Source organism: Vollenhovia emeryi, unplaced genomic scaffold (assembly GCF_000949405.1).
Source record: "Vollenhovia emeryi isolate VEMERY1.0 unplaced genomic scaffold, V.emery_V1.0 DF939136.1, whole genome shotgun sequence".
In the NCBI taxonomy this organism is placed as follows: domain Eukaryota; kingdom Metazoa; phylum Arthropoda; class Insecta; order Hymenoptera; family Formicidae; genus Vollenhovia; species Vollenhovia emeryi.
The window spans coordinates 2,355,065-2,368,828 of NW_011967230.1; the positions used below are offsets into that span (position 1 = coordinate 2,355,065).

General features: G+C 43.2%; 2 protein-coding genes across 7 annotated transcripts; one reads left to right on the forward strand and one right to left on the reverse strand.

Annotated features, from left to right (window-relative positions):
* Positions 1-4,630: 4,630 nt before the first annotated feature.
* LOC105567642 (nucleoporin p58/p45) lies at positions 4,631-9,264 on the forward strand. 5 transcript variants are annotated; one of them, XM_012022676.1, is made up of 8 exons: positions 4,631-4,836; positions 5,040-5,392; positions 5,474-5,681; positions 5,792-6,165; positions 6,246-6,470; positions 7,222-7,296; positions 7,598-7,631; positions 8,320-8,398. In XM_012022676.1, the coding sequence occupies exons 1-7, from the start codon at positions 4,769-4,771 to the stop codon at positions 7,621-7,623; spliced, it is 1,329 nt and encodes a 442-aa protein (XP_011878066.1). In that variant the 5' UTR covers positions 4,631-4,768; the 3' UTR covers positions 7,624-7,631; positions 8,320-8,398. The 5 variants fall into 5 exon arrangements, with proteins under 5 accessions (XP_011878066.1, XP_011878067.1, XP_011878064.1 ...); XM_012022677.1 differs by lacking the exon at positions 7,598-7,631 and adding an exon at positions 7,415-7,438 and having other exon boundaries at positions 8,320-8,383; XM_012022674.1 differs by lacking the exon at positions 7,598-7,631 and having other exon boundaries at positions 8,320-9,264.
* Positions 8,686-11,917, reverse strand: LOC105567641 (protein FAM114A2). 2 transcript variants are annotated; one of them, XM_012022673.1, is made up of 5 exons: positions 10,960-11,916; positions 10,567-10,878; positions 9,835-10,436; positions 9,438-9,755; positions 8,686-9,371 (listed from the first exon to the last, which is right to left on the reverse strand). In XM_012022673.1, exons 1-5 carry the CDS (start codon positions 11,801-11,803, stop codon positions 9,297-9,299), a joined length of 2,151 nt encoding a protein of 716 aa, XP_011878063.1. In that variant the 5' UTR covers positions 11,804-11,916; the 3' UTR covers positions 8,686-9,296. The 2 variants fall into 2 exon arrangements, with proteins under 2 accessions (XP_011878063.1, XP_011878062.1); XM_012022672.1 differs by having other exon boundaries at positions 10,567-11,917.
* Positions 11,918-13,764: the final 1,847 nt, after the last annotated feature.

Below are 13,764 nucleotides of genomic sequence, written 5' to 3' on the forward strand. Positions count from 1 at the left end.
CGAAACTCAAACGCGAAAACCGATCGCGGATGTATAAAGATGCGTATGATTATGCATGTTTTTCATGCGACACGCATCTTGAAGGTGTATCGCGACATACATATACAAAATAAATGACGTGAGATCCAGACTTAAAGAACCTTTCTGCACGACAGATACTATTTACTCGCGAATATTGACTGTCTCTTTGTGACTCAATCTTTGAATTCAAAATTCAAGTCTATACATAGAAAACATTTCAATTCGCGTTATATTAATTTTAATTATATTCCGCGTTAACTTACCGCGTCAATTTATCCATATTTCTAATATGGATGAAATTAAAAAAGTACTAATATTTTGGAAATGTTTTTAAAAACCGATCGCGAAACTCAAACGCGAAAACCGATCGCGAATATATCGAAACTCGAAACCGATCGATTTTAAAATAATTTCTAGAAAGAGCTAAGTCTCCTCTTTCATAACAAAATGTATATTGGATCTCACGTCGTAATACTAACTGGTATACAATCCAGTTATCAACAACTACATATAAGTTATAACAGTTTAGGCTAAAGTTAGTGCGTCAAAGTAGGTAATAATGATTCAGTAACCATAAGTATCTTTTATAAAAAATAGATTGCTAATTTGTAAGAAATATATTACGCTAAAATAATTATACGTTTGTATTGTAATTTAATTATTACAATACAAACGTATATAAGTAAATTAACAATACTACTTAGAAAGGAATATTTATATATTCCTTTTCTGCACTAACTTATATAAAATTTAATCCTGGACAAAAGAGTGTAGTGAAATGGAGAACGAAATAATAGCAGTAATAACAAATAGCATATTTCATAAATAACAATATATAAACATTTCATACTTATTCCCTGTGGATTACAACATATGTATGAATACCATGAGAAAACTTAAGTACAGCAGTAAATTTAAAAGTCAATATCTCAATTGTTATAATTGTGTTTCATCTATTACCTTTTCTTCCTTTGTCAGTATATTTATGAAGAATAATGTAATGCACATATGTGCTGAATAAAACTTTAATTGACTAAATAACATTGTTAATTAAAATAATTAATAAATATTATATATTCTCGTGGTATTCTCAATTTTTACTTTGTACGTAGTGTGTGCAAGAGTACGTTCTCGTATACACACTACGTTATGCAACAAAAGATATGTAATTGTAAGATCCAGGATTAAATTTCTCCTAATCTGTTTTAACTTATTAATTTTAAGGTAACGGATGCAAAATATGCTTTACATTTCTATTTGCTATCTTTACATTATTAATAAATTAATACATATATGCATCATTGGTATGTATATTCAACAAATCTACCACAGATCCGTTACCTCAATAATAAAAATTAATTTAGCACTCACCGACCCTGACGCGCAACAGCGGAGTTATAACTGCAACGTCGCTACGATGATTCTGTAATGCATAAACATAAAATTAATATTCAAATAATGTTAAAAACTAGTTTTAAAATATACTTCTTACGCATAATGAACTTTCTAATCAATAAAATATTTGTACTTAAATAATTAAACGTCTTTCGAAAACAATTCACGGGAACGAACTTTAATAAAATCTCAAATTACTTCTTTCTCTCTAATTGTTAAGTTATGGTGCAATACAATGACTCGGAAAAAAAACGGCGAAAAAGATCGCGTTTGCGCAAAGTGAAAGATAAGTAAAGATAATGAAAGAAAAAAAAGATAAGTACCGCAAGGTTGCTCCGCTGATGCCCGATGCCTTTGCTCAGGCCTCCTCCTCCTCTCAGGCTGTCCTCTCGGATGGCCGGCTGCGCCCGTTTCCGTCGACGCGACACTAACACTAACACTCACTCGCGCACTCGGTCCTCTTCCTCCTTTCGCGAAGAATCGGAGATAAATTGTCAATCGACACGGAACGCGACGACGCACGAGAGAAACGGCCACATTCAAATCCAGACACGACGCAGCGAGCAACCGTCCGCGAATGGCGCAACGAAACAGTTCACAATTCCCGTATCCTCGTCTCGACGGCTCCGCCTCGAAGTGAATTGCGCGACACATCCACTGTTCGTCCTTTTTCTCGCAATCGATTTAATGTCTCCCGATCCGTAACCGACACAGCCGCTACGCATCCGTTTCGACAAACTTGATACACTCGCGAATCGTTGCGCGCGTAACCGACGATTCCCGCGGAAAGAGGAACATTGGTGCCAACCACACAGCGGAAAACGTTGCGGCGCGGCGAGTAACTCGCGGACGCTTCCTGTCCGCTCGAGAATCTTCGGGCGAATTAACCGGCCGCCGGCACCGAGTCACTTCGTCGCACAGGTACGTCGAACGCCGAACGAAAAAAGAATCCACAGTATCACTTGATAACCGGCGCGGAAGGTAACGAACGTTGTTTCCGAGTCTTGAGAATTCATTCAGATTTGCTCGCCGTGCTCGCTCAGTTACACCGCCGGCTGAGAGACGTCGAAAGCGATTGGCCGATGAGCGGCTCGCACGAACACACCCTTTCGACTTGACATCCCTCGGGCGAATGACTCCGGCTTCACTACGCACGTTGAAACGCCGAACGAAAGACAATAGACGATCGCGCACCAGCCGACGCGGAAGGTAATAAACGTCGTTCCCGAGTCTCGAGAATGCGTTGGAAGCGCGCACTCACAGTTGCGCCGCCGGCCGAGAAACTTCGAGAACGATCGGCCGATTCGCGGGGAAGCTTCGTCCCGAGAGAATGGCGTTCGGCGGCTCGAACGGTCGTGCGACGCACGAAACACGTCCCGCCGACTCGAGATCCCGCGGGCGACTGACTCCTAATTCACCTCGGCACGTACGTTGAACCGCCGAGCAAAAAACAATTGCGAATCACGCGCTAACTGAAGCGGAATGTAATAAAAACGTTTACGCGACTCAGCGTACGGTCAAGGGCACGGCGACGGTGCGGCGGCTCGAGCCGCCGCCGGCCGCAAGCCGGGCGAGCGCGACTGGCTGGATCCGGGGGGCTCGCCGCGCGCGCGGCCAATCGGCGGTCGGCGGCTCGACCGCGCGTAGCGCGCACTATAAGGCGATACCTGTTCATTCCTGTTCGCGCGCCTGTCTCCGTCGCCCGCGCGGACTTCCTTCTCGCGCGTGAAAAGATTAAGTTCGATTACGGTCGCGAACTAAATGTGTGCCGAACATTCTGTGATATTCGCGCTGAATGTGATAAACGTTGGACACCGCCGCCGCTGGACTTTCCGGACCCGCCGTGTCTCCCCCGCCCTCTTCAGTTTCGTACGTGATTTGGCGTTGTTCGCGCGTTGTTCCGTGGTCGGTGAGTGAGTTTATTTGTGAGAAAGAAGTGATTCAAGGCGAGACAGATCCGAATTCTTGTTTTCAATTGCTCCCGCGGACTTCGAGACTCCCGTTTAGTGAGGTTTCCGTGAACTTGTGTCGATTTCTTGCGACTATGATCCCTCGCGCAGTGCGTGCAATAGTGGATATAAGTCTCGTGTGTAAAGTGAACTTTTCTGTAAGAGCAGAATTTTCGCATACGTTTCTCCTTCGAATAAATTCAAGAATCGAGCCCTTGATCAATTTGAGCAATCGTGACGTAAATTATTTGATACTCGCGCGTCGGCAATTCACCGAGACGCGTAAATCTCTCTGATTGTTTCTTTATTTATAAAAAAAACTTGAAAACCAACAAATATTGATATTAGGCCAACAATCACCTACAAACGACCAACAAACGATCTGCGAAAGAAATTAAAAAGTCAAAGTTGGCCGGCTAAGTTCCCGGAAGTGAAAATATGTTTTCGCAAACGCCTCGAGCACAAGTCTTCATGTTGACGACACTGACTACGTTTACACATCATTCTTAATCAAGTTTAATAACATCCGTAGTTATAAAACTGGCCAATCACAACTATTCCTCAGAAGAATGGAACGACTGTGATTGGCCAGCCCTTTAACTACGGATGTTATTAAACCCGATTAGAGTGCCGTGTAAACATAGTCGCTGCTGATTGAGTTAAGCCCGCGGCAGACGATGCTATTTTTCCTGCTGGATTGCTTACGATTTACTAAATTACTAGGAATCCTGAGTGCTGAATGGTGCAATGATAGTAAAATTTATTAGATCGCAAGCAATCCAGCAGGAAAAATAGCATCGTCTGCAGCGGGCTTTAATCGTCGAACAAAGTTAATCGGAGTTTGTTAAAGTGGCCCTTATAATTCGAAAACTGTCGCAACCTCGAGACTTTCGTATATTTTAATATCATTACACAGTTGTAAATATACATTTTTTCTTTTTTCTTTCTACACTGCATCGTCTGCAGCGGGCTTTAATCGTCGAACAAAGTTAATCGGAGTTTGTTAAAGTGGCCCTTATAATTCGAAAACTGTCGCAACCTCGAGACTTTCGTCTATTTTAATATCATTACACAGTTGTAAATATATATTTTTTCTTTTTTCTTTCTACACTGCATTCTAGTATTCACGACTTGCACTCGACTTGAACCACGCGATAATTTTCGTATTTACGCTTACTTTTACATCTACTTGACTATTTCTTTACGTTGGCTTTTCTTCGCTCGCATGGAATTGCACCTTAACGATTCGCGCCTCTTCTGCGCATGCCCCCGGCGTTCCCGCCGCTCCGTGCGAGTCCGACCGGTCCGACCTCGAGTGAGTGTGGTGAGAGGTGTGTTTATGTGATATTGTAAATAAATTGTTTTTTTGTCCTGTGTAACGTATTCGCTCAACGTGCGAAGAAATGGCGTTTTCGTTCGGATCTCCGGCCGTCACCTCTGCTAGCACGGGTTTCGGATTCGGGACGCAAAAGTAACTATATAGCCATCGACATCGGCGCCCTAACCTTCAAACAGTAAAAATTATTAGAGCTTTGATATACCGCGACCGATACAGTTCGTATACACATTTTTTCCCCCATTTAATACAAATTTGTATTGGATTTAAATTTCATCGTTACTTCCCTCGTGGGAGATTCGGTGTCTAATTGCAAATGTATTGTTTCCGCCGTGAAGGCCGACGACGGGCTTCGGTTTAGGTAACACGTCCTTCGGCACCGCCACCACCACGTCCAGCCCGTTAACGTTCGGCGCCCTGGCCACCCCGACGACGTCCATAGGTCTCAACTTCGGATTTGGTACTCCGCCGACTTCCACACTAGCGCAGTGCAGCAGTCTGCTTCTGGGAACCAGCACGGCTACTACAATGACCACTGCTCCCAGTTTATTTCCCACCCCTACCACGTCCGCGCCTTTATTCACGGGTCTCAGCTTCGGCACGCCGGCCACGACGAATGCTCTAACATTCGGCGCCACGTCTAATACGACAGCACCAGGAAGTTTAACCTTCGGTACAGCCACCACTAACAGTATGTGTATTTTGTGATCCGCTGTTCTAATGGAAGTTTTATTATTGTAGTGGTTGACCGTCGCAATTGATTTATGTGCAGCTTCCTTGTTTGGATCTGGAACTGGAAGCACTTTATTGGGCGCCAAGCCGACGACCATTCTCAGTACCGCAACTAGTACTGGTAAAGGACTCGGCGGCTTGGACGTTTCCGTGAATAATAAGGGTCTCTCTCAAGGAAATAGTAGTTCGACAGCAGCCAAGGAGAATCTATTGCCAAATGAACTCATGCAAACTATAGATAAATTCAAGTAATTATCAACAAAATCAGTCAAATGGAAAGAATTGGCTCGAGTGTAGATAGATGAATTATTTTGACGGCCACACGCAAGATGTCATGCTGGTGTATTGTACTTTACAGGGAATTTGTAAAAATACAGAAAGGCCTATCTTCAGATATCGCGAGAGGCTCGGCGAGACCATTGAACCGATGCGCGGAAGATACGGCGTCCCTGATGGAAATCCTGTCCACCTTGTCTGGTTCGGTGCAACGAGATCGTTCCTCGGCCGATAAACTGAAGCAGGACACGGCGAGGGCGTTGCAGAGCGCCGAAATAGCCCAAAGAACACACGATACTCCACCGGGCTTGCAATACGAGAATAATGCGCCTTTACAGTTCTTTATGGAATTAGCCGAAAGCTTCGAGCAAGATTTGATGTTATTCCGATCGCAAATTGAGACGACCGAGAAGCACATACTAACCATGATGGCGCCAAGAACATTAACACCACAAGGTACAATCGGTTCTTCCGTTAAATAAGTTGATTCGGATTAAATAAGAAAATTGTTAACGGCAATGTTGCTTTGTCACTAGAACTAACAACGACCATGAGTAAGCTTCACGAGTCTTTGGTCGCAGTTGCTGGCCGACTGCAAAGCGTGCACGCCAAAGTACAGCAACAGAAAGAACAGTATCTCAATTTCAGAAAATACGTATTGAAGGATAACACTAATGTTTTCGACAATATCAAAGCGAACAGTAAATCTAATCGAAGCAACATCGGCAGGATCACGTGTGGTCCCACTCCTTTTGGACCAGGTAATTTTACATGCATCTCAGAATAATCTCTCAAGATGTGCGAACTACTCGAATCGTGTGAGACTCGGTTCGAATTTGAATTTCTACGATTTCAATTTGAACTATTTGGAAATTTCGAATCTAAATGATTCGAGTACGCGTTATATTATACATATATATTGCCAGTCTTATAAAATCTTTTCCGTTAATAGGTAAAACAGCACGGTCATAATAGGTACATTCAATATAATTGGTAGTGCATTTGGTACTGCAACCGCTCATTAAGCAGCTAACAATAAGTGACAATAGAATGAATCCAGATCAATGAGTATTGATAATAAAATAAACTATAGCTATTATTTTATTTTAATAAATGTAATTGGATACTATATTATAGTGTATCTTAATAATTTATCTATGATTTTTTGTCTGATTGTTTGTTACTGCGACATTAAAAGTATATTTTATTTGTTTTATATTAAATATTTAAATATGTTTCTTACCTTAAAACAAATTTATACTCATTGTATACTCAATATTATTTTGTCTCTACAAATTGTGTGAAAATTCAATCTAATAATTACATTGTGTAAATTAAAAATTATGTTTCAAGTTTCACGATGTGACTTGCTTCGATGACGATAAAATTTGGTCGATTCGGATTCAAAAAAAGAAAAATAAAATTCGATTCGATGCTACATAAAAAAATTCTAGATTCGCACATCTCTAACCGTACATTGTAAGTCTTGAAAAACAAGATTAATGCTTACAGGAAATAAAAACTTTTTGTCGTCGACGACATTAAACTCGAACCGGCCAGCGAGTTACGAAACACGAAATCCTTTAGGTAAATAGGTCTTGCTGTTGATTATTCTGTAATTTAATTATATATCCTTATGCTAAGTAAAAAGATTCCTTTAAAAGAAGATGATTTTAACCGCCCCCTAAAGATTTCCTACCTTCAGGTCTTGCCTGGATCTAGTTATGAGGTAGAACTTACTAACATATAACGTCGTTTATTACTAAATAGAATTAACGTGTGATCACAATTAGCCTATCTACCTTTTTCTTCTCCTTTTTATTATTTAACGAAAAAAATGTCGATTCATTTTTCACCTGTATGACTTGACTTTGATTTTGCCTTTCAGGAAAAAAAATAGGGGCTGTAATTTAATTATTGAGGTATTCAATTTTTATTTCAGTTTCTTTTTGTTATCGTCGCGATCATGGGTAAAGGGTAACGCGCTTCTTTGCCTGCATAAAAATCTCCAACATAGTAACTAATTAATTTGTATAAATGAGGTTACATCGATATTATTAATCTTTTAATATACTTTGCATTGAGATGCTATCGAAAGACTCAATTTCAAAATCGTGCTTTCTTAACAGACGATAGTGCCTTCTATAAATGTGCTTTGAGTGCTTTCGGCTTTGCCAATGTTATGCAGTAATGCTTGCAGACATGGATACTAAACGAGAAATATTGTTAAGTTTGTCACGGAGTCAAACAAAATTTTGCAGGCTGTATGTAGAGACATTAAAATACACATCTGCATTTTTCTAAACCAATTTTAGAATGAAAGTTTAAGCGTTCAGAAAAAGGACACAAATGTAGATACACAAAGATTTTTATGCTGATGCGAAAATTAACACTAAAACGTCAATTCCAATAAGTAACAGTACGAGGTATCAACGTGATGAAATTGGCTCATGTTTTGAAATGTAATGGTCATCTCAAAAATACAAGCGTTAAATGTTATCTTTAATAAAAGAGACATTACTCCGTGGCTTTAGCCTTTCAGCTATTACACATATCTTCTATATCATTTACGACTGAATTAAAAGTAACGGTGTTAATGTATTGTTACAGTTTGGGAAAGTTCGACGCCGGTACCGTCTGCCACTAACATTACTATAGGCTCGTCCACGAAACCGCCGACAGCAAGTTTAAATTTTAACGCACCGATTAACCTGACCGCACCAGTACCAGTAAACGGAACCAACTCGAACTTTCAACTTCAGAAGCCTCCCGTTGGCAATAAACGAGGGAAACACTGATCATTCAGTCTCGGATCATTTTTTGTAACACAAGCCTATTGTTATCTTCAACACACGTTGTAAAGTCCTCTCTACCGGATTGTTAACGTTAATGACGATGTTAAGGCAAACATTTGAAAAGTATTTTTGTATTGATCATTATTAATCATTGTGATATTCTTATCTTTTTCTACATGTGTTGTCGATATATACATAGCGTAATCTTTATTGGACTTTGTACCTTATGTTACAGATATCTTCATATCTTACACAGCAGTCAAACTTTTATATTATTAAATACCTAAAATTTAATTATTTTGTAACAATATGTGCATTATTGGTGCACAGGTACATAAAGACAATTTTCTACTAAAACCTATCCGATGGATTCCAGTATATACATGTGCCCAGCGAGAAAAAAATGACTCGTCGACGAATGTCGAAACGATGTCGAAGAATCGAGAAATCGTCAAATTGACATCGATCGACGAATTATTTCTCACTGGGTAGATATTGTCGTATACACATATCTGCAATTACCTCGCGTTTGATGTGGAATAATACAAAGACCGATAACCGCAAAAATACACAGAGTTAAATGGTAATATATTGAATTAGCAGAATTAAGTTGGCCCCTTCTTCGAACATAGATACTTTAAGGATAGCATGAGAAATGTATTTATGAAACAGGGAAATAGTATAACATTGTGCTCTATGCCTACATCGAAAATGGTATTTAATCTAGACAATATTGTTAAATATATAAAGTATAAAAAAATGATCCTTTTTAATATATTTTATAATTACTCGTTAGATTGCGCCGACTTGCAGAATCGGAGTGAAGAGCTTAAAGGCTTCTTGAATATACGAGTCTGCGCTGGCAGCCTGTGCGGAAAAGACAACGTTTTAGCGTTACAACTATTACGCTACGTGAATTATTCAAATACTTACTTCTAAGAAAATTGTTGTTATATTCGCATTGATGTCATCCGACTTTTCCGCATTCTCGGCAAACCGATGTAACGTATCGCAGAATGAAATGGCCAATAATCTAATCTGATCGGACAGAATGTTGATAAGCTGCACCAAAGAGTCTGCTTCGTTCACTGTACTGCGACGTTCCTTGATCAACAGCAATTCTGCCGTCTTATGAAATCTCTCTACGGAGAACGCTGTAAACTGCGCCAGCGTCGACATGGCGTTCTGAAAGATGTCCTGGGCCGTGCGCGTTGAGGACGACTTGAGATAACTTTCCGTTTCTGCCCAAACCTGAAAGTACAGAATCATTTTCATCGCATTTTCAACGAACAGAATTCTTATATTCGATACTGTGTAGACATTTTCTTACGCTATATAGCTTTTCGTAGGTAATTTCAACACCAAGCTCGTGGCAAGCGTTCTCTAATCTACTTTTCAAATCTTTATTAGCACTATCTTCGACATCTTCATCACTAAAACAACAAAGTTCCTTGATCTCTTCCAATGTTTCTTGCACGGAGGTTAAATCGTTCGTATCTAGCTCGGTTAGGTAGTGTTGAATTTTCATGTTGCACTGTTTTGATAACATTTCGAGAGCCTCCAAGTGGACGAGCCCCTGATAATCGTCGAACAGGCTCTCGAAATGCACTTTCCGCGCCAATTCGCGTTCCTCAATCGTCTTCTCCTCGGTTTCGGCCTTCTTCTTCGCTTCTCTGAGGATTTGCGACAAGTTCGGTCGCTCGGACTCGTTCATGAAGAAGGCTCTTTTCTTCTTTAATCCGGGATCCCCGTCCTGCAACACCTCCATCGTTTTCTTCCCGATGGCCTCCAGCGTATCCAAGCCGCCGGTCATAACTTTGCTGCCAGTGGATTCGACCAGTTTCGTGATCGAGGACACCCCGGACATCAAATTCCCGAGCCCGAACGAACTGTACGGCCGACTCTCCTGTTCCTGGATCTCTGGCTGTGCATCTACAAGTCACAAATTTAAACTGCAGTGCACATAGACGGTTTATTTTCGTACAATGATACAGCGAATGCAAAAATTGAAGGTAATGCTACGCGAATGAACAAAATTACATGTAATGTATAAACACTGTACCATCGGTGATCACGTCTCGCTTTATCTTTTCCAGTTCCGCGGGGTCTTGCGCTGCCATCGTACCTTCCAAAAGTGTAAGCCCTTGCGACACATGACTAGTCAGAGTAGATACACTCGCAGTCGCCGTACTGATTAACGAAGTTACGCCCCAGTTACCCCAGCTGCCCCAGCCACCCAGAGTATCCTCGCCCTTGCGCTCCTCCTTGTTCGCCGAGGGGAGCCTCTGTAACACAGGCTGTAATTTCTCGTCCGTCAATTCGTCAGGCAACTCGACGTCATCCCCAAGTCCTTCCCAACCTTCAGGCTGAAAAACTTCTTTAAATCTTTTATTCGACTTCAATTCTTCCGGCATGTCCACCTCCGACAAATCGCACGACGGTCTAGTTTGATTACCTGCTACTTGAGTCTTTGACCTCTCGTCCGACCTGCACTCTGTATCTTTGCACGCGGACGGCGAGGGCTTCTCGCTTGAACGCTTATCCTCCCGTTCCGCGGCTGCACCTGCGGCACGACGTTCATCAACATTGTCCTCTGCGAGTCTGGTTCCCAGCTTTCTCGCGCCCAACTGACGGGACGCGTCACGTCGTGGCTTCGCCTGGGGCATTTTCTCGTCCCCCGACGCGGTCTTCGCGGCTCTCGACATGGCATCTGGCGCAACCTTACTACTCTCCACCGCAGCTTCAGCGTCTCTACCTTTGGCCGACAAGGATTCTTCCGACTCGACGGGGGACGCGGTCTCCCGTCTGTCAGCGGTCCTGTCTGCAACTGACTCGGCGATACGTACGCCACTTTCAACTTTGACACCGCCTGCCTTATCGCCCTTATCGCCGATCGAGGTCGCCCGACCCGTCGGCGCATCGGACGTCGTGCAGAGCGTCTCGGGTCTCTCCTGCCAGTCGCGGGGCGCACGTTGTTGGACGCACTCGGTGTCGTCGTCCGACTCGGAGTCCACCGTCGTGCGGCAGGCCGTCACCCGGGTGCTCCTCTTGACGGGGGCGCCGCGGCCCAGCTCCTCGTCGGCGCTCTCGAAGTCGGCGTCGCTCTCGGACGTCGCCATCCCTCCCTCGCCCTGACGGCCCGCGGTCCCTGGAAAAAGACGAGCGATCCCGTACGCGCGCACGATCTCGGTACGCGAGAGCCCCAGGTACCACCGGAGGTGCCGCGTCGAATCCAAATCGCCGAGGGCAGCCTGACCTTTTTCAGCGAGGCGAGAGGGGCCGCGAGATCGCGTCAACATATGTTCCACATCTCCGCATTCCGTGGCACGCACACGCGCGCAATACGCGTGTGCGTGTGTTTATACGTCGCTGGGCGGTCACGTGGACGGCGGGAGTCATCGGGCAGGCACGTTTAGAATTCGCCGTCGTGGCGAGTTCTCGCCAGCGATCGCGGCGAGACGATTGCGCATGCGGGCGAAACGCGGGGCCCGCTCGGTCCGCGGCTGCACTTCTTCTGCTAATTATGGCGCCCGGCTCTTAGTAAACGGTAGCCGGACACGGCCACGACGAACCAATAGACGTAGAATTATAGACGATTAATTGATGATATTATTACAACGCAGGGGCCCGACTATCGTGCCTCGCGCGGGATGACGCAAACGGACGATGCAACCCCGCAGGATCAAAAATTTTATCTTCTAGGTCAGAAGACGTGTTGTTCGCTCCACGTCCCGAGCGGATCTTCCCGGGGCTGCATACAGTCATACACTCGACTTCATAGCTAGAGTTTAGAAACGTGCTCTTTTAATCCCCGTCCCGCCGTTTCAGTCATTTGAGTCACGCGGTCGCGCGTCTTTCTTGTTTTACAACTTCGCGGGTAAACTCATTGCAACTGCTGTAAAAATCTCGAGTTCTGATTGGCGTGCGCGCTTAACTGCGACAGATCTAAGAACGCACTCCGATCAATCTATGGCCGGTAAGTCTCAGGCCGGTATTCATAGCCGATTCTTATTTCAAAATCATCTTAAGTGTTGTCTTAAGAGGCTATTACGGTTCTGATTGGTTAAAAACGCATTAAGTGTATACTTAAGATGATCTTAAATATAAGAACGGACTATGAATACCGGCCTCAGTCTACAATAGATATGATTTAAGCCCTAAGCTTTAAGAAATTGGCCAATCACGGTCAGGTACGAGTAGAATACGCGACTGTGATTAGTCAATTTCTTAAGGCTTAGGGTTTAAATCTCTATTGTAGACTGGGACTAATTCGTAGTCGGGTCTTATATTCGAGACTGCCTCGAGATCATCTTTAAGCCCGTATCAGACTACGGATTGAGATTGAAATTAGACTGGAAATTGACCAATTAGAGTAAAAGTTACTAAACTTGCGATTAGTAAACTTTACTGTGATTGGTCAAATTTCAGTCTAATCCCAATCTCAATCCGTAGTCTGATACGGGTTTTAGATACTCCGTAGCCAATGGAACGTTCCCTAACATCTTTAGATAAATTCAAGATGGTCTTGAACGTAAGATCCGACTACGAATACCGGCCTAGGAATTTTACAGCGGTTGCAAAGCGGCTTCTTCTGCCGCGAGGCGGTCACAACTTGCGATTGTCCGAAACGAAACTTCGGATTTTTTTATAAGTCTCCAAACAATCGGTAAAATTGTTGTCGCATTCCCGATATCTCCAAGATAGATACTGAACGCCGGTTTCGTCATCTCCGATTGATTAAATCGGCCGATTAAGCGTCAGCTGTGATTGGTCGGTTCCACCGGAACACTGAAGCTTAATCGGCTGATTAAATCAATCGTAGATGGTGAAGCGATCCGTAATATTGGTATTTTTCTTGCTGCAAGCGCCGAGTGCGAAACATCTGAAACGCGAGCCCGCCGCAGAGTCTGTTTCAGGGAGGAGGAACAAACGAAGTCCCGGACGACCTGGACGAATTTACAGGACCCTGCGCGTCTCGGGATCTCCGTTTTCCCCGCTCCACGTATCCCTGGCAAAAATTTTTAATGAGAGATGACGTTGGTATTTATTTATGAGTTTTGTCGATAGTTACATTGTTTATGGAGAGTTTTGTCGATGGTTACGCCGTTTCGAAGTACGTTGCAAACACCTGGTTAATTCTTGCCTGACAATAACATTTTACAAACACTTAGAAAACTATAATGGAAACGTCTAACATTGTATCATTAAACGCAATTTAAACACTTGTAACCGCGAACGTGTCGTAAATAACTCCGCGTTT